This window comes from Siniperca chuatsi, linkage group LG13, assembly GCF_020085105.1.
Source record: "Siniperca chuatsi isolate FFG_IHB_CAS linkage group LG13, ASM2008510v1, whole genome shotgun sequence".
Classification (NCBI taxonomy): domain Eukaryota; kingdom Metazoa; phylum Chordata; class Actinopteri; order Centrarchiformes; family Sinipercidae; genus Siniperca; species Siniperca chuatsi.
This window is the reverse complement of record NC_058054.1, coordinates 8,534,348-8,553,776: the sequence shown is the minus strand read 5'-3', so window position 1 is coordinate 8,553,776 and position 19,429 is coordinate 8,534,348. Positions and strand designations below refer to the sequence as shown.

General features: G+C 38.7%; 2 protein-coding genes across 4 annotated transcripts in view; both read left to right on the top strand.

The window, feature by feature from the left end:
- Positions 1-1,749, top strand: part of LOC122887041 (collagen alpha-1(XI) chain-like) — an 88,852-nt gene extending 87,103 nt beyond the window's left edge. For 2 of the 3 annotated variants that reach the window (XM_044219855.1, XM_044219852.1), the window contains one exon: positions 95-1,749. In XM_044219855.1, coding sequence (XP_044075790.1) covers positions 95-241 — 147 coding nt within the window. In that variant the 3' untranslated portion in view covers positions 242-1,749. The remainder of the gene's footprint in view (positions 1-94) is intronic. The other variant, XM_044219853.1, reaches the window with a different exon arrangement.
- A 6,171-nt stretch (positions 1,750-7,920) lies between these two features.
- Positions 7,921-18,814, top strand: LOC122887216 (noelin-3-like). The gene is made up of 6 exons (XM_044220203.1): positions 7,921-8,467; positions 11,480-11,623; positions 12,819-12,974; positions 14,150-14,369; positions 15,417-15,523; positions 17,034-18,814. Exons 1-6 carry the CDS (start codon positions 8,399-8,401, stop codon positions 17,709-17,711), a joined length of 1,374 nt encoding a protein of 457 aa, XP_044076138.1. The 5' UTR covers positions 7,921-8,398; the 3' UTR covers positions 17,712-18,814.
- The last annotated feature ends 615 nt before the right edge of the window (positions 18,815-19,429 follow it).

Here is a 19,429-nt window from a genome sequence, read left to right as displayed (position 1 = left end):
CTTTTCATTAAACATCTCCCCTAAAAGATTTTGTGAACCATACCTGCACCACCCTACTAAATACCGTCTCCTTGTCTTTCCTTTGTGTTCGCAGCTGAAGCAGGGCTATTCAAGGACGGTGATGGAGATCAACACTCCCCGCATCGACCAGTTGCCTATCATTGACGTCATGCTGAATGACTTTGGGGAATCCAACCAGAGGTTTGGCTTTGAGGTCGGGCCCGTCTGTTTCCTCGGCTAGACACGCCCCTACTCCCCGCTGAAGGACAGGGTCAGAGGGTACATATTAACACCCACATGCTGAGATCTGACAACCTTTACCTTCTCTCCCCGCGACGTTAAAACCTGTGTTTTCTTTTGTTGCCGAGAAGATCCACTCAAGCCCAGAGAAGAAGAGTGCCCCTAGGCCCTGTCATGAAAGCGCTAACCAGGGGGAACTACTCCTCGCCCTTGTAGGGCCAGAATCACATGACTTTAACTTACATGTAGTAATGGGAGTGACATCAGGAAAAGGACATTTGATGCCGTGGCGGACAGTGGCGCACTTTCAGCAACAGAGAGAGGATCCACTCACCCCAAGCCCCATCCTCCCTAGCCCTTCCCCTCCAACCACGCCTCCCTCTCTGGATGCTCCAGGTGCTGCTCTGAATACAACCACAGAGGTGCTTTTGTGCAGAATCACAAAACACTCAAGGTGCTACAAAAAGTGCTTTTTGATAAAACTGTAATTATTATTATTATTTTGTATAATGTTGTTCCTTTCCGAATCCACTTTGCATGTGCCCCAGCTCTTAGAATTTAAATAAATATTTGGTAAACTATATAGAAATAAATCCAATGAATATATTTGACGTGTGTTAAAAACAAATTTGCTAAAAATTATAATAAAACATTCCAATTTTTAAGTATAAAATAATACTTTTGTAAATAATATAACTTTCAATATTTGATTTTTATGAGAGCAAACCAAACTGGAACATAACACCTAACTCTAAAAGCATTTTGTCATTTTTCATGACATACCAGTTGGTATGCCCATCAGGATATTAAGCCATAATAAAATGAGATAGTAATATAAATATTGTAAGAAAGGGCTTATTCTTCCAAACCTTATTCACCCAGATGTCGTACTGTACCTCAGTTTCTTTTAAAAATGTGGACATATTTGGCGCTTCAACCCTGTTTATATCTTGATAACACAATCAAGTTTGAACTTTATTTGTGGTGGCTAACTTACTAAGAAAAAACATTTTTGTGGAGTTAAATTCGTCCAATTGTTGTTTTTTTTAAATTCACAAAAAAATCCCTGTCGATTTTCTTCTTTGTAACAATGAACAAACTGTTTTCATGTGCCTTGAATTGTTCATTCAAAAATATTAAAACTGGATTCTGAAAAATGTCGGGTTGAATGTCTGTATTGTTGGCTATTTGAGTGCAGAAATGAGTGCTCTTTTTGTGATTCTGCGCTGCCTTATACATATTACCTTCCTTCGCCATGATAATTTAAGATTAGGAGGATTAGTGGTTGGGTTCATGTGATGGATTCTGCTGAGCCCAGGCGCTGTGATCTCTTCCAGTTTCTTTCTCTGACTCAGATTTGACTTTGATCAAGATCTGTTTGCATCTCCACCTCCTTAGCTCAAAGCTATAATAGCATAGACTTCAGAGACGCTTTCAAACCTGTGTAATTACAGTATGTTTACAACCTATGTACAACTTAAATAAATGTTTGGTGCTTTGCCAAATGCACATTGCAATCGTTTGCATTCACTTACAGATTATAATTATATATATTTATAGCAAATTGAGTCTATAGAATCAGTGTATCAAGCTACAATGCATGGTCACACAATGCATGTCTGCTGAGATCTTACATCTCAACACTGGATGACAACAACACTCCTCAGGCTGATTAGGCTTCCTAACTGCACCACTGGCTTTTGTAGAAAATACAGTCAGACCACATGTCAGACATAAATTCTCCCCAGTACAGTAAAAAAAAATTGGATTTTACTATCCTTGCCTCAAAAATGGCCCTTTTATAGGCCAGTTGTCATACATTGTTGATGTTCTGTTACAGTTTTGTGTGACTACAGTCACTCAAATCACATGAAGCGAGAAGAGAGAAGCAAAAGAGTCCACAGCAAATGCAAATTGGCAGTAATTATCTTTTCTTCCAGGGAGTTTGTCATTTTAGCAGTGGCGAGTGTGAAGGAACAGATTACATTTATGACAGCAAAGGATGTAAACCATGAGATAGATTTAAAAAAAATAAATGTTAGGCAGCCGTGAACAGGATTTTCCGTCACTTCAGAAACAGTAACAAAAAAATCTGGTATGTTTCTTGTGCATGTCTTCCTGAATTGTTTAATTTTTAAAAGTTGTAGGGTTAGGTTTTAGTGTTACACCAGAATAAAAAGGCAAATCTGAAAATTATGTCATCATTAAAGTGTTTGTATTCAAACAAAAAAAATATTCAAAATGAGCCAGAGCATTTTTTTTATCCTTACCAATAATTTTTCCAGCTGCAGGGGATTTTGGCTTTCGAAACTCACCTTTGACACAGCTATGACAACACAAATACCTCTGATGATAAAAGGCTTCATGTTCAAACAATTTCTAAATGTTTATGACCATTGTTTTATTAACACTCGTGTCATGGTATTATTAACATGTCATGAGAGGCTTTATGTACAGTAATAAAGTGTTATTACAGCATCAAAAGTAACAACACACTGTTGTCTGCCGTTAAATATTTATGTCCCCTTGGCTAATGTCTAGTTGTCAGGACAGAAATCCTTACAGCAGACTGTCATTTGAAAATCATTTGGAAGCAAAGGACAGCTATTGACTACAGTCATGAAGTTTAACTCATGTCCATGACATTTTGTGCAGTATTACATCATGCTTTCACATGCCTTCAAAAAAACTGATTCTGCTTTACTTAGTAGGTCTGCTGGTTTCAACTCACCTGGTTGGAATTTCACTTTTTGATCTGACACACAGTACAGAATTACAAAAGCTACATGCAATCCGTTGTATGCATTTGGAATCGCAGAGGTGAGAAATATAAAAATCTCTATTTATTTTCATTGGTAAGTACGATACTCACATAAACAAACCTCTATCTCACAGCCTCGTCACCCCCCATGTCTCAGCAATGTTTTCAACCTACATATAGGAAAAACAATTTGACTTTCTCGAGGTCTGCTTCTTTTAGGCTTTCTGCACAAATTCCAAAACTGCACTCATTCTGCTGTGTGAATCATTGCATCTGTTGGTAGAGCTCTGTGTTTACTTCTTAAACCTGAATGCTGTCATCATGTTTTGGTCAGTGGAAGCACATATGGTGATGAGTAATTATTAAGTGTGTGTGCCTGACAATTCTGCTTGGGCTGATGGCCAGTCATCATTTTCTTCTCATTTTTTAAATGAATACAGAGCCACCTGTTTTTCATCTTTGAAGATAGAACAACATGTTTTGCTCTTAGGTGAAAATGGCTGCAGCATCAAAACAAGGAAAGGAAAATAAGGCTGCAGTCCAGTGACAGGGTGTTGCTGGGGTAAGGGGCTGCTTGCATACTCCAAACTTACCCACTCCAAACCCCATGCCTAAACCCAGCTAGTCACAGCTAATCTGTTGGGGCGCCCACTTTGGTCAACATGCCTAAAATATTCTGTCAAAACTCCAGGGCTGCCATGGGCTGCAGTCACATCTGATGAGAGGCAGTTTCCAAAGAAAGCAGAAAAGAGGGGAGCAGATTTTTTTTTGTCTATACAGCGGAACTGTTAAATTATCCCTCCACTATTCATTTACTTTACCCATTTCATACTTTCCAGTGTCATGAAGGGCTGGACCCTACCACAGCATGAATTAAGCCAGAGGACAAGAAAGCACCCTGGAAGGTTTCCACTCTGAGGACTAACATGGAGAGACAGACAATCACATTTAAGGCAATGGACAATTCGGAGTCTGTGGCTCGTCTTACTTGGGTGGGTGGTTTTAAATCGGGAGAAACACCAAAAGCCAAAAGCCCACCCACAAAAAACCCAAACAAACAAAATATTGAGCCACCTCACCACATTTATTCTCTTATAATTAAACATTGTGTTTTTACTTAATCTCCCCTAAAATGACTATATATATATATAGTAAAGTATAGAAAGGACTATATATATATATATTAGTCCTTTCTATACTTTACTGTTCTATCTTGATATACCTAATTTTCACACTGCCATTATCTTCACATGAATGTAGCTACTGCTGTGTCTCTTTAACATTAAACCAGTATTAGTAAAACTTAATATAGTTTTTCGTTTTTTTGTTTCATAAAATATTGAATTCCAAATGGCTAATGTCACAGAGTTAATGGGAAATGTGCAAATTTATCTAAATGAACTAGTTAGCTAATGTTGGCTAGAAGTGATACCGCGATAAGGTGTGTACTCAGGATTAAATAAAATGTGGAGTGGTGATTGTGTTTTGTTTGTACTCTCTTTGCAACATCCAGAAATTTAGTAAAATTGCTAAGATGGCATGTGTCCAGACTTATCCATCAGCATAGCTAATGTAGGGTGCACGGCCAATCCTATTATGTTAGCTAGAAGATGTAGCTAGCTTAGTTAATTAGCATAGTATTGCAGCTAATTGAGAAAGTTTGCTGTTTGATATAACTTAATGTTACATCAGGGTTTTTCGATGTACTTTTCTTTGGTCCATTAAAGTCAATTCATGGGAATTAAAATTATAAGAATAGAGAAAAACTGCAATTTAGTAATTGCCAGAGAAACCGAGGGAAAAGACCAGATTCATCCAGGTTGTATGGCAGTAACATTAACGATCATTAACATATTTCTCTTAGTTTCCAGCAAGATTAAGATGACAATTTCCCTTTTTTATGGGTGTCCATGAACGGAAATAGTGTTCAATTTAACTCTTACCATCAATTTTCAGGTTGTTAATTTTATGTGATTAGCCCAAAGGGCTTTACAATCTGTATAACATACAACCCTCTTTATCTTTAGACCCTTATAGTGTTACTTTAACACTGCAAATGTGTGGACAGTTGGTTTAAATACCTGGACAGATGAGGGCAAAATCTGGGCAGCTAACTGATATCAAGCTGCTCTTGACCAAGGCATTTATCAAGTGAAGAAAACTTCTGTTGTCTTGGGAAGATACTGGGTGTAAAAGTTTGTAACTGGAGTGAAAGATCAAAAAGAACAAGTGTACAGTTTCCTGGATAAAGGAAGATAGATGACTTGTTTAAAATAGCCAACACCATGTAATTTTCAGCTATTTGGAAAGGAACACTAGAAAGAGCCTGTATTGACTGGTGTCTCTTTTGTAGCAAGATAATTGCTTGTTCTCTCTGGTGATATTTTCTTGAAAGACAGAATTCTATACAGACACATTAAATCTGCTGTGTTTACAGCATTAACATTTTTCAGTAGTCTATTGGTGTTTTTCACTACTTCAGTAAATATATTCTTTGTAGCAATTTTGAAAGTGTATTTGAACTGCAAAAGATACCCTGGGATCAGCATGTGTAATAACTAATTTGAACTGGATTGAGCCACAAAGCAAGCAGCAGCCATTGTTATTGCTGGAGAGAATCTCATCAGGAATGCAGGTCATGGCTTATGAAAACCCTTTGTTCAAGTGCGCCAAGAAACTTCTGTCTCCTTCTCCTGTCAGAGACACTCCTTGAGTTCAAGTATTCCCTGTTCAAACAGTTTCACTGGGAAACACTCCAACAGTACTGTGCTTCATTGCCCAACCCATCACCTCATCCCAGCCTGCTGCTGACTGCTGCTCTGGAGACCCCCAGGTCTCCAGTTTATACTAGCTGTTCTTACATTAGCATTGCCTGAAGTTCCCAGAGATGGCTGAAAAGCAGACCACCTCACCCACGCCACATCTGAAAGCAAATGTGTTCCCCCAACTGACCTAACCTGTCAGCCCGTTGCATCCTCTTGTCTCCTTTGCTGCTTTTCCACCGTCTAAGCAAAGACAAAAAGAACCATCTGTCCATTTTCCTTAGAAAAGGGGAAACACTGATTGGCATACGAAAGTGAAAAGGCATCCCACTAGGGTGAAGGTGACTCCTGCATTCAAGGACATGCGCTTGCTGCAGCCTGTGGGCTGCAGACCTTCCCCATCTTCTATAAGGGAAGGTCTGAATGGCAATCAAAGTAAAGAAGCCATGGATCAGGCTAAAGTCAACAGCTCTTTAGGTGAAGAATTTTCCAAGCATATATAAGAGACGAGACAAATGTTAAAACCTAAACTCATCAAGAATTTTGTTAGCAAAAGAGATATCCATTTGAAAAAAACACTCATACTCAATGTGATGATAGCGTTTTTATAGAATACTGATGTTTTACTGCTATGTTTTTCTCCCAAATGGTTATGTACCGTTATCAAAATTGCTTCTTCAAATGCTGCAGAAAACGTTCTTGAACAACTGTGGAAAAATTGGTAAGGAGAAACAAGATAAATGTCAAACAAAATAGCCCCGAAGCCCTTTTTTTCAAAACATATTTCCGGTCTTACTTCAAAACAGCAAACATCTGAAGGTTTATGTTCAGACAAAAATTTGTCTCTTATAAATCTCAACTGAAGTAAAACAGCTTGAGCATGAAAGCTCAATAAACAACTGTGTCTTATTCCTGCACAAACTGTGAACTGTATTTGTATGCATAATGAGCACTCCACGCATTATTTAATACCTCGTCTCAATTATTTTAAGCACTGAAAATACTGAGAGTATATGAGAGTATGTGACTAATGGCGTTGGCTGGAGAGAAACATTATAACAGCACTATGCCACAGAAAGCTTTGTGTCATTTGTTTCAGTAACATGACAGATTTTAGATTCCTATATGGTAATGAGGTCTTGGAAATCAGAAGTGTTTCCCCTGTTTTTAAGGGAGGGTTTACTCAAAATACAAAATAACTTTTTATTTTAATTTTTTTTTAACTTAGCGTACCTCTCATGGTATCTTGCCATGCAGTAAATTTTGGTTTTATTTGTCAAGGTTTTGGGATTTCTGCCACTATCCCAATACAATAAAGGCAAATGGCATTTTGTTTATAGTGGTCACGGCCATGAAAATATAAATTGAAAGACTTTAACTGCAACCTCTCTCTTTTCAGACACAGTGGCCCTCTTACTCTGGATTATCCACAGACCTTGCTTTGAATAGTTTTCATGGAAACTATTACTTCTGTAAAAAATAAATTCCAATAAAAACTGCTGTGTTAGGAAATGAGGAATGACAAAAATAAAAATAATATGGTAAGTATGAGACAGTCAAAATTATTAGATACCAAGTCAAAATCTTGATATTTTTAAAGTCAAAATTATAAGATAGTTCAAAATCTATGGAGCCTGGAGCGTGAGATCAGAATAATTTTTACAATGTTAAATCATATACTATATATATATATATTTAAAAAAAAACATTAAAGTATAAACTATAAAAAAAAACTATTATATTATTATATGCATATATATTATTCTGCAGCAGCAGAAGCTCTGATTGGCCAAGCTCTTATCAACACATAGCAGCTAGCCAATCAGAGCTCCAGCTGTTGCTCTGTGGGTTGAACTTTGAATTTCAAACTTTTGACTTATTGTGTCATATTTTGACCTATTTTTATCATTTTGACTCACCACGAGCATGTTAATTTTCATCACTCCTATTTTTTTTTTCTTGGCATAAATGGGCTGCCATAATAATAAGATACATTAGAAGTAAGCTGGAACATGTATTGGAGTCATTTCGTGACACAAAAGTAGTTCACCAAAATGAAACAATAATATTCCTTGCCGTATGGTTTCCACCGATAGTCTGTAAAAGCAAATAGGCTATATTTTGCTATCCTCTCTCTCTCTGTGTCTCTCTCTCTCGCTCTCCCTTGCGCGTGCACTCGGACACAAACAGCAGCAGCAGCAGCTCATATCTCGCGCCTCTATCTCCTATTTTCTGGTGAATACTGCCAGCTGCAACTTTTGTCACCGCACAGCTGCCGGTGGTTCCTCCTCACACACAACAAGCTGGATTCATTAAAAGTCGAGAGAGGCAGCTGGATGATGTCATTTCCGCGAAGAACCTAAACGCAGCGAGGGTTTTCGCCGCATGCATGCCCACAAACTTTTTCTTCCTTGCAGTGACGAGGTCTCTCCCCGCTGCCCACATGGCATGCGTAACGGGGACGAGTGGATGGATGTTCCCCCCTCCTACCCAGGAAGCCGTGGTTTTTACCAGCGCGTAGTGGAGGAGGTGGCGCGAGCCCACTGGCAGAAACTTACGTGATTTTTTTTTTTTTTTTTTTTTTGTTCCCGTCGCGGAGGAGGTGGAGGAGGGAAACAGTGTAGCAACCGGCAGAATGTGGTCGCTGTCCGTGGTCCTGAACCCGCTGCTGTTCCTGCTGCTGTTCGGATACTGCCCTTCAGTGGTGAGTTTACTTCATATTTCTCTTAAAAATGAATAGAATAAACTTCAACACGAGCTAAGTGTGCCATGTAATGTCCTTATTTTAAAGTTCAGTTGATTGGGGGTGTCTTTAATTAGGGTGGAGCACTGCACAATGGTTGAATGAGCAACAACAGAGCAATGAGTCATTTCAGTTTCCAGGCATTTAGCATGTTTAGCTGCTTCACTGTAGCCTGTACACAATCATTAATACACAAAAACGTTTGGAAAAAAATCTGTAAAAAGATACTGAATTTAAAGTGGTGGTAGAGGAAGAGGCACCCTCACAGCACTCGTGTTTATTGCCTACATCAACCACATAGCACCATATTGATCCTGGAGTATTGCCAAGCATATAACTCACTTTTAAGGGAGAGTTCAGTCGTTGTACAAAAACAAAAACATTGCTGCTGTGAATTATATCCAAATCCCCTCCCAGAGAGAAGAAGCTGCACTAAACATCTTGATATAGGCATGTTCTCTCTCTCACTCTGTAAAACTGACTTTAACTGAAATGATTCATTCATTTTTGATGCAGTTTTGTAGCAAGATAATTGCTTGTTTCTCTCTATTGATATATCTACCTTATTCTATGTTTTTTTTTTTTAAAGTGTGATGTGATTTATCCTGCCAGTTTAAGCTTCCGAAACGGGAATGCATTTGGGAGCATTATCGCAAATTAGGAGGAGCAGCTTGCAGATCACCAAGCCATTTGGACAAGAACAATGGTCGATTAGGTTCATCCCACCCATGCAGAGTACAATCCCTGTGCCAGTGTCTTGATTGCAAAGCAGTGTCCTCACATACTATCACCTTGCCACGATTGAATGTGGTGTGCAGCATTAATGTTTCTCATTTGTTCACAAAAACAGGAAATGTTTACAGGCTAAGTCAATACTCAAAACTGTATAGAGATCTATCAGAAAAGTCTAAATGAACGGCAAAAACAAAAGCGGAACCAGCTGTCTGAATTATTTAATGAGAGAAAAACTCTTTGTGCAGAGTTCCTCACAAATAAAAAAGCCTAGCTGGAGAGTGCATCTGGCTTGGCTGAGCTGCAGATTCATTTTAATATGAGGAAATGTGAGAGTGAGAAGAGGGGAAAGGATGTGCATCACTCAAGAGACAGGAGAAAGACCATTTTGATAGATTAGTGAAACTGGCTTCTTTTTAGGAGTATTTTGAAGCAGAGTAAGGAAAGGAAGAGCTGAGGGTGTTTTTTTCTTCCTTTTAGCACATTCAGCTATGATGCCATGAGAGAGTGGCATATTCCAGCTCCAGTCAAGCCATCCAGTATCTCTAATCATTTCTTAGACTACTACAATGTAGCACACATGACCTCCAGATATTTCCTTTTTCTTCTGCTTCTTTTCAGTGTAGTTTTATTCTTCATGAAATGCACATTGAGCGTTAGAGTTCAGAAGTGGCACATACTGTAGGATTGAAAATAAATATAAGAATAGATGTAAAGAAGATGTAAAGGCTTTTATCTAGTACTCATATCAGTACCAATTTATCATCAGGGCATCAGTAGCAGAAGCTTTAATTCCGAGCTCACTAACTTTAGTGAGCAACCAAAAGCAAGGTGGACAAAGATCAGGGCTGCAGAGCTTTGATAATACCTGAAACAATTTTCTTACAATCTGATAATCGCAATATAACAGAGTTGTGCTGGGGAAAAGAATGAAAGCTCAGGAGATTGATAGTATAGAAGGTATTTTTATTTTTTGACTTCAAGATAAGAAAGTGAAAGGAAGATGTGGCAGGGGAGTCATGTGTTTAAAAACTGAAATAGTAATAAAATAACATAACACAAATTCTGCATTGCAAAATACTAATAAAATGTTTAAGCAGCCATTTCACTCTTGAAATACAGGACTTTTTCATGACAGTAATACAGTGTCAACTGGTAATGTCCACGTTTTACCTACAAAAAGCAGTCTCTCAGTAGGTGAAAATGATGAGTCAAAGACTGAGCTTTCTCCTTGACGTGGCGTCTTCGTCTGCTCAGAGGGGACATGATCTTTCATGGCTGATTCCAAGCGCTCTTTAAACTGCTCAGGCTGACAGGCAAGGATGAATGGGAGAAGGAAAGGATGGCTGCACTATGAAAACAGGGCACTCCACTTTTCTATCCACGAGCTTCAAAGGCTGCTGGATGCCAAAGTTCACATGTTTCACATGCTATTCTCCAGCCAGATTTGAGTTTTAGAATGTAAAACAAAATCCAAATAATAGTTGGTTGTCTGCCAAAGTCGCTGGTAGTGCAGATAAATGTACCATCCGCAGTCGAAGGTTGCCAGTATTTGGATGGGTGCTTGTGTTAATTTCCTATGCTGACAGTAAACAGCCGTACTGTTCAAATACTGATGCTGTTTTTGTGTCTGATCAACTTTTCCAACACTTCAGGACACTTTGATCAATATTTGGAGCAAAACTAGTTTTTACTGTGTACACTCTGACATTAGTTGATGGTGCTTCATTAAAATATACTGCATTGGCTTATGATGCATAACTTTATGTTCTTTAGGCTTTATACTCTAATGCTGTGGAGCATATTGAATGTAATAAAGAATGGGAAAAGCTCCCACAAATCAGGTTTATCTGCGTCTCCCAGCAGGACTTTCAGTTAAGGCATTGGAAGGCCTAGTGAGTAGAAACAGAGGAATTTCAGCACTCGGGTTATTCATCAAGGCCAGGAAACACTATTTATTGTTGAAGAGGAAATTCACTGGAGACCATATACTGTAGAGGAATATCTTACAGCAAAAGCACTTTAAAAGCCCAGACTTTTTATAAGTCAGTGGAATTGGTTGGTGTCAAAGCTTTGGGGGTATAAAGCAGAAGAATGGATGACCCATGAGGAAAAAATAAGAAAACATAACATCTGGGTGCCGCAATTTCATGATGGTGATATCATCAGTGTTGAATTTATTTGGTGCGACTGTCTGTAGATGTGTGGGCTGTGTATTTACGACTGTGTTTCTGTATGCAGACGATCCGGCCAAAGGAGGGGTGGCAGGTGTACAGCTCAGCTCAGGATGCAGATGGGCGTTGTATCTGCACAGTGGTGGCACCTGAACAGAATCTGTGCTCCAGAGATGCCAAAGGCAGACAGCTCCGCCAGCTCCTGGAGAAGGTATGTACACACAGCCACACACATTTCTGTTTACATGACAATACACAGACTCACTCTCACACACACTTTTACTGTAAGCGACCAGCACACCTATATCCATATAGCATTGATTTCTGTTGTCATTCATGCTTCTTTGATGTTTGTCCCTAATCTTCTGAGAGATTGCACCAACCAAGTCCATAACCCTATTTTCCACTTCTGCATATATTACATGAATGACATCAGCTGAATGGTTGCTTGTAAAATATGAGAACACTCTCCATCTCACGGAAAGTGGACTATCAGAAAATCAAGAATTCAAGAATTTTTTGCACCATGGATTTTTTAACTACAAGTGTGCATTTTGAATTGATCTCATAAAATTAACTCTGAAAACAGCCAACATTGTGAATTGGAGTAGAAACATGACTTTTAATTCCAAATGAAATAGTCTTTTTTTCTCCATGACAGTAGTGATTTAATGCATTATCTATAAACAAACAAATAGCACTGCACCGGAGTCACTTTCCTCAATTAGTATGTCATATAAGGAAACATTGCTCTAGCCTACATTTTAATGTTGTATGCCGAAGGGTGTTCTCTGTCATTCACTGGGGCCTTTGACACTAATGTACTAAGCTGCCTCAGGGCCTCAATGAGACCATTTCAGGATCTTTCTACCAGAGCCAGAAAAGTATGCAGAACACAATGTGTGAGTGTTGTGCCACTTTGCTAGTGATGTGCTCCAGTAATGTTGGTTAGTTACAATTAGAGCCGAAGAGAGATGGGAGAAAGACTACATTTCTTTTTGTTCACATCCCCCATAAACCTAGTGAGCTTTTTTTAAACCAGAGAGAGACACTAATGTTTCTGTGTCAAATATCTGCTCTGAAATATGTTGTCAGATTCAATCTATTAAAAATAGGCAATATGTTTTGAATTGTAACTGATAAAGTGTAATATACGCTTAAAAACTGAGAGAAAACAGAGCAAGAAAACTGCCATGGAACAGTCCCATTTCCATGTCAAATCCATTCATAGCTCTATTCAGCTCAACATGGATGGTTAAAAGACGATCACGTTGGAGGTCAAAATGTTGATTTGTTACTTGGGAAGTTAGAGCGTGGCAAGCTACAGAACGGCTGAACATGGAGGACATTTTAATCTCGTGGTGGATGGAAAAATCAATGTTGTGCTGTTTCAATCTTTTCAAAAGGTGCAGAACATGTCGCAGTCAATCGAGGTGCTGAACCTGCGGACTCAGAGGGACTTTCAGTATATCATGAGAATGGAGAGCCAGATCAAAGGACTGCGGTCAAAGTTCCGACAGATCGAATCGGACAGGAAGACGCTGGTCAACAAAAACTTTCAGGTATATTTTTGTTTGATGTTTAACTTTGTGAGAAACATCACAGGATAAAGCTGTGAAAGGATCTTCTCTAAAGATACCTGAGAAGCATCTGAAGTGATAAACTTTCATTCCTGATAAGATCAATACAGGTCTACCACTGCCCGGCCAAGGACAAAATTGTCTTAAAAGCTAGAAAGGCTGTGAAAGCAGCTTCCAGCACGGATTCTTAAAACTCTTTAATCTTTGAGAGTGACAAGATCCTGATGGTTACATGAAGCATTTCTATTATACATTTGTTTAACCCTTACAAAACAGCATGTTGGCAAAGAATATTGTTCTTTTTTTTTGTTGCTTGTTATAAAAATTAATTTAACACCCTCCTAAACATCAGTGTAGTTGTAAAGTGTAGTCTTCACTTACATAAACTCATCTGTTACATTATGTTCTACATACCGCTGCCTCTTCCTGTCACAAATTTAGAGATGTAGAGATGGGCAATACATCAAGCTTTGAATCTGACTCCAAGTAATACAATGGCAGATATCACCAATATTAATACTTCTCATGGAGAAGAACTTTGTATTTTCACAGAAGGGAGAGGATTTCCATATAATCTGATATTGTATAATTGACACTGACATTACATAACAAATAATAATAAGAGCAATTACTATAATAATCATTACTATTATCATCCATCAGTGAAATTTGTTTGGGTCTTACTAGAGCTTTTTTTGTTTTTCTTTTTTATTACTTAATATGCGAGAAAACCAAATTATACTGTTTTCCCTCAATAAACAATGTTTTTTGTAATAATCAATCAGTAAGAAGTGAAACAAGAATCTGCATTTTATGCACAACAGAGGAGGGAGACTTTTGTTTGTATTTATTAAGTATCGACCCACTACTATAAGAAGATGCAGTTATCGCAGTACCAATATATTTGGCATTGATCTGCCCATCTCAAGATATTGAGTCTTAGAATCCTAATTTTCTTACAAAGTGAAAACAAGTGCCAAAGGGAGGAGATCATATGCTTCAGTTTTCTTGAATCATATATTCTGCCTTAGTTAAAAATGTTGATCCTTGTACCATAAAACCCCCTGAAACAGCTGCATTGGAAACAAACTAAATTGTCTTTCCAGATTGAGAGATTTGTTATTTTGTTGCAGTGGTCCATTCTTGGTTTTTTCTAGGAGCTAAAGGGAAAGATGGAGTCCCTGCAGCCACTGATCCCTGTCCTGGAGCAATACAAGACAGACACCAAGCTCATCTCCCAGTTCAAAGAGGAGATCAGGAACCTGTCTGGCGTGTTGATGGGCATCCAGGAGGAAATGGGAGCCTACGACTACGAGGAGTTGCATCAGCGGGTCCTAAACCTGGAAAATCGGCTCCGCAACTGTATGAACAAACTCAGTAAGTCCATCGCAGAAAAAGCAGATCCAGGCATGGTGACCCAAGATTATCCTATGGCAGAGGGATCATAGGCACATTTCTTGCAGCTACCAGCAGATTGGCATTTTAGATACAGAGCAGGGGACAGAGTAGAACTGCTACTGGAGGCAGAACTAATGTTGTGGCTCGAGAAAACCCTCTATTTGCAGAGTCAATGAACAATTTTCCAAGCTAGAGGTAAAATGTGGTAGCAAAAAGTGCTTATACAGAATCACGATTGATACGTTTATTTTCTATTTATTTATTATTTGTTGTGTATATTATTATGTGTGTGTATTTTTTTATTTTTTTTAATCCTCCTGGTTCCTTCCTTGCCATTTGCAGTTTGGCACTGAAAAGCTGTGGTTCCTTTGCTCCACCCATTGACGTTTAGCTAATAAGATCAATTCTGCCTCGAGAGCAGCTTTGCCTCTGATCAAGGTTTGACTCCAATTTGCCAACTGCCAGGTTATGAACACTGGTGGAGCCTGTCAAAGTGTCAACATAAAGAGCTAACGTGAATGCTAACGGAATGTGGCTGGAAATCTGTCTGAGCTTGAGATGATTACTTAAGCATTCATTGTGCATGAGCTTTGATTGATTAGGTAAAATAGCAGTTAAATACTTAATAGAGAACTCGCAACTGTCATTTGGCACAATTAAAGTGTCTGGCAAGATGAATTAAGTGCAGCTCAAGTACTTCAAATATTAAACCATGTGGGATAAATGTTCACTGTGCTCTGACACATGAGAAGGGGTTTTACTAGTTGTTGTACTGTGGCAGCTTCTCTGGTTATCCTCTGTATTTCTATAACAGCAGAGAAAAGCATGTGCTAGTGTCCAGATGGTGAACAGTCCAGATCTAGAACTTTTTTGTTTATCCATTTTTGTAAAAGGAGCCACTACCAGATTTAAGCAAGCCAGTGCTTTGAGATTTATTCCAGCATTACCATCATAACATTGGCTGTAGTGTTCTCATGTGGAGCAGTCTGTGCTGTATGTGACCAGAGCTGTGTGATGTGTTCACAGCATGTGGCAAGCTAATGAAGATCACTGGGCCGCTGACAGTGAAAACTTCAGGGACCAGATTTGGAGCCTGGATGACCGACCCACAGGCGTCACCCAAAAACAACAGGGTGAGCCGAGTTAATGTGCTTCTGCTGTATGTTGCAAGCCTTTGAAGCAATATCAAGCGGTTTAATGATTTACATAGAACTGCTTCCCCCCTGAACAACAGGGGTTGAATTGATGTCCTTCAATTACAACATCATACTCACTAATACTTTTTTGTACACTTGACTGCTGAGATCAAACATAAAACCCGATGTCGCTTGCTGGACATTTTGCTGTACATAGACCAGTTCCATGATTGGATTCTTTCAACTGAATGTAAAAAATAACTCAACCCTAACTGACTTACTGGAAGAGTTTGTACTATATTCCATAATGCGTTTTGGCACAGGGCCTTCATCAGCAGGTTTTACAGAATGGGTAAAAGCACAGCCTTTATAGTCACCACAAGATGGCTGAGGCTTTGTCCATTATCTAATGAGCACTAGATGCAATAATGGAAAGCCTTTGAAGGATGCTGCACCTTCAACACAGACATTTCAAAATAAAGGTACACAACAAACTGTTCCTAAAAAGTAAAAACTACCACACAAACAGTCACAGAATAGAGTCTGAGAAATGAGAAGAGGATTACCCCATGGAGTTTCTCAGTTAATCTTATCGTCAGTAAATCCAGGATCAAGTTGCTCTTGAAGTTGAAAAAAACTAGAAAGAAAAGAGAACGCTTTTATTTAGTCAGGCATAGCATTAAGTAAAGGCTTTTTAACATAACTTTTCTCCTTGCTTTGAATGTTTTCTCAATCAATGTTTTTGAACATTTAGAAAACTCCTTTGTTTACATTCAAGTGTGCTATCTAACCATCTCTACCTAGAAGTCCTCTTCTTCTTCCCTGCCTTTTGCTGACACTTTGCTACGTGTCTTGGCTGTTACCACCATCAGCTGTTAATTCAGCGTAATCACATGCTTGTACACGAACATATACAGATAAAAGCCGGTACACATGAACACATACAAACATAACAGAGACCTATTTTAAAACATTGCTCCATAACAGCAGTTGACTAGTGGTCAAAAACTCCACAGTGGATCTTAAACCCCTTAGTAAATATTAAAAACCTACTAAATAAATGGAAAAAAAACCTACAAAACTCTCTTAACTCTCTTTCATTAAATAACTATAAAAACCCTCTCAAATACTAAAATCCTTATTCATCCCACTAGGATGCAGTATTCTGAGATTATAAATCCAAAAAGTCTCTTGCTGTTTGCTAGGGTAGTTAACGTCGCCCTCCCTCTGTCTCAGTTTGACCTTATCAATACCAATAAAAGAGAATAAAAGTCAATCATTGGCCTCTAATAAATGTCTGGCCACTCGATGTTTTTATATGCCCTTTTATGGAGCTCCTGTGTTCTGTATATAGGTGACATTTTTTGTTTTACAGGTGATTAGGCTAGTTATATTTTAACCCATGACTGAATGAGTAAAGACATTCGTGTTTATTGTAAATGTACAGCAGCAAAGTTTCATGTAAGTAAACATCACAGGAATGTTGTCTGCATTTATTTGTCCCCAGGTCTGGTACATGGACAGCTACACCAACAACAAGATAGTGAAAGAATATAAATCCATCGCTGATTTTGTGGCAGGAGTCGAGTCGAGAACCTACAACCTGCCTTTCAAATGGGCTGGAACCAACCACGTGGTGTACAACGGCTCTCTGTACTACAACAAGATGCAGAGCAACATCATAGTGAGGTACAGCTTCGAGACGGGCCGCGTGGTCACCCAGAGGGCTCTTGAGTCAGCTGGTTTCCACAATGTGTATCCCTACACCTGGGGAGGCTTCTCCGACATCGACCTGATGGCGGACGAGCTGGGCCTGTGGGCCGTGTATGCGACCAACCAGAACGCCGGGAACATCGTCATCAGCCAGCTGAACCCGGACACGCTCCAGATCCTCAACACATGGAACACAGAATACTCAAAGAGGAATGCAGGCGAGTCTTTTATGATCTGTGGGACGCTCTACATCACTAACTCCCACCTGACCGGCGCCAAGGTGTACTATTCATACTCCACTAAAACCTCCACATACGAGTATACAGACATTCCCTTTCATAACCAGTACTTCCACATGTCTATGTTGGACTACAATGCCAGGGACCGCGCCCTCTACGGCTGGAACAATGGCCACCAGGTCCTGTTTAACGTTACACTTTTCCACATCATTAAAACTGAGGACGACTCTTAAGCGAAGAAACATTCATACATATGAAAGAAATTATAAAAACGTGGAAAAAATGGATGGTTGTGCTTGAATGTTCCAATGATTTGTATTCATTTATTTATTTATGACATTTCCCTGATTACTTTTGGGCATTTTATACAAATTTAATTATCGACATCTTGCTATTTGCCTGTTTTCATATGAAGAGTTAATTAATTAAGATATTCTCCATGTGGAAACGTGACACTTTCTCTATAAAAAATTAACGGCAGCACAAAATTAAAACAAATTCGGTGCATTATGAAACATGTAGGTAACATATTTTCAACTAAATAATGGCACTTTTACTTAGCCACTTTTAGAAACACTGAACAATGAACTCCCAGTAATTCCTGCAGTTCCTTTTTCTCTCCAAAATGAGAACTTTTCCGAAATGAAGTCTTCATATTTTTAATGGTTTTTCTCATTCGGTCTTGCATTTATTCATGCACCCTAATTTATTCATATTTTGACTGTGTTCACTAATTGTTCGTTTTGTTTCCATTCTTTTCCTCGCCATTTATTCATCATCAACTGCTAATTTATTCCTGCCTTTCACTGCCTCCATTTAGCTTTCAATTTGTCTTGTCTTTGTACTTTTCCTTTCAAAAGTTTTTGCACTTGACCTTGTACAAGACAATGAGAAATGTGGTGAACCATAATGCACCTGTATAGTTACTGTACTTGGCTTTTTTGTGTCTATGAAGATTCTCAGTCATCCAGGTCATAAGGTATCTTGAAGTACTAAGTCAAAGAGTACTTCAGCAAGCAGCAAATCTGCCGTTAACTTAGTACTTTGAGATATTAGCTTTTTTGTAACTTCAGCAACAGTTTGTATGCCTTATTCAGTGCAGTATTTTCTGTAAGCCCAAGGATAACAGCTCTCGTGCATGAATGTGGCTATCCTAATAGCATTTTTACTGTAACTGTATATCTGTGTATTTTGTATCTGCACAACATCCCATTCTCCTCCTCTCTAGCTATATTAATGGTAAAGATCCATTTATACAGACAGCAGTAGTTAACTTCATTCATTTGTGTAAATAAGAAGCTATACATAACCAAAATAAAAGTATTGTTTTCATTAAGTCAGTGTTGTGTGCATTTGTGTTCTAACTAACATTACTAAAATTGTAAGAGACTGGTAAGGGCTACCTTCGCAGTTCAAATTGCAAAAGAACGAAGGGAGATGAACGTTTGAAATGCAGTTTGAATGGTAAAAATCTGTTCAGCCACCGTGGAGATATAAATGTTTAAAGTCAAGAAAACTGTCTTGCCTGCAAATTTGAGGGTGTACGTTTCAAGGAGTATAATCGGCAGTCTATAAGCTGTATTTGACCTAGGGAAAAAACATTTCTGAGAACATACAACCCCTTGAAAGTTCTTAACGTGTCATATTAAGAGGATATTGAGCTGGGGGACATGGGACCCTGGCAAGAGAGATTTGCTGGTTCATGAGGCTCTGCAACCAAGAGGAAACACTGAAATGCCTCAAACGTGAGGTAGCTCTGCAGTATGACTTAATGTGACCTGACTTTAAACCCATAGACCTGAGTGCAACAATACTTTTCTGCCAAAAGAAGTTATTTCATTGTCCTCTAAAAGGACAAAGTGACAGTTTTTTTCTCATTTCCTGCACCACCTTACATCACCACCTTAGAACTTTTATCACATTAAGAGATATTTGCTGGTTGCTTTCAGTA

Coding starts and splice junctions, on each gene's coding strand:
- LOC122887216 (XM_044220203.1), top strand. CDS start 8,399: ATGTGGTCGCTGTCCGTGGTCCTGAACCCGCTGCTGTTCCTGCTGCTG. Junction 8,468..11,479: donor TCGGATACTGCCCTTCAGTG/GTGAGTTTACTT, acceptor TTCTGTATGCAG/ACGATCCGGCCAAAGGAGGG. Junction 11,624..12,818: donor TCCGCCAGCTCCTGGAGAAG/GTATGTACACAC, acceptor TCTTTTCAAAAG/GTGCAGAACATGTCGCAGTC.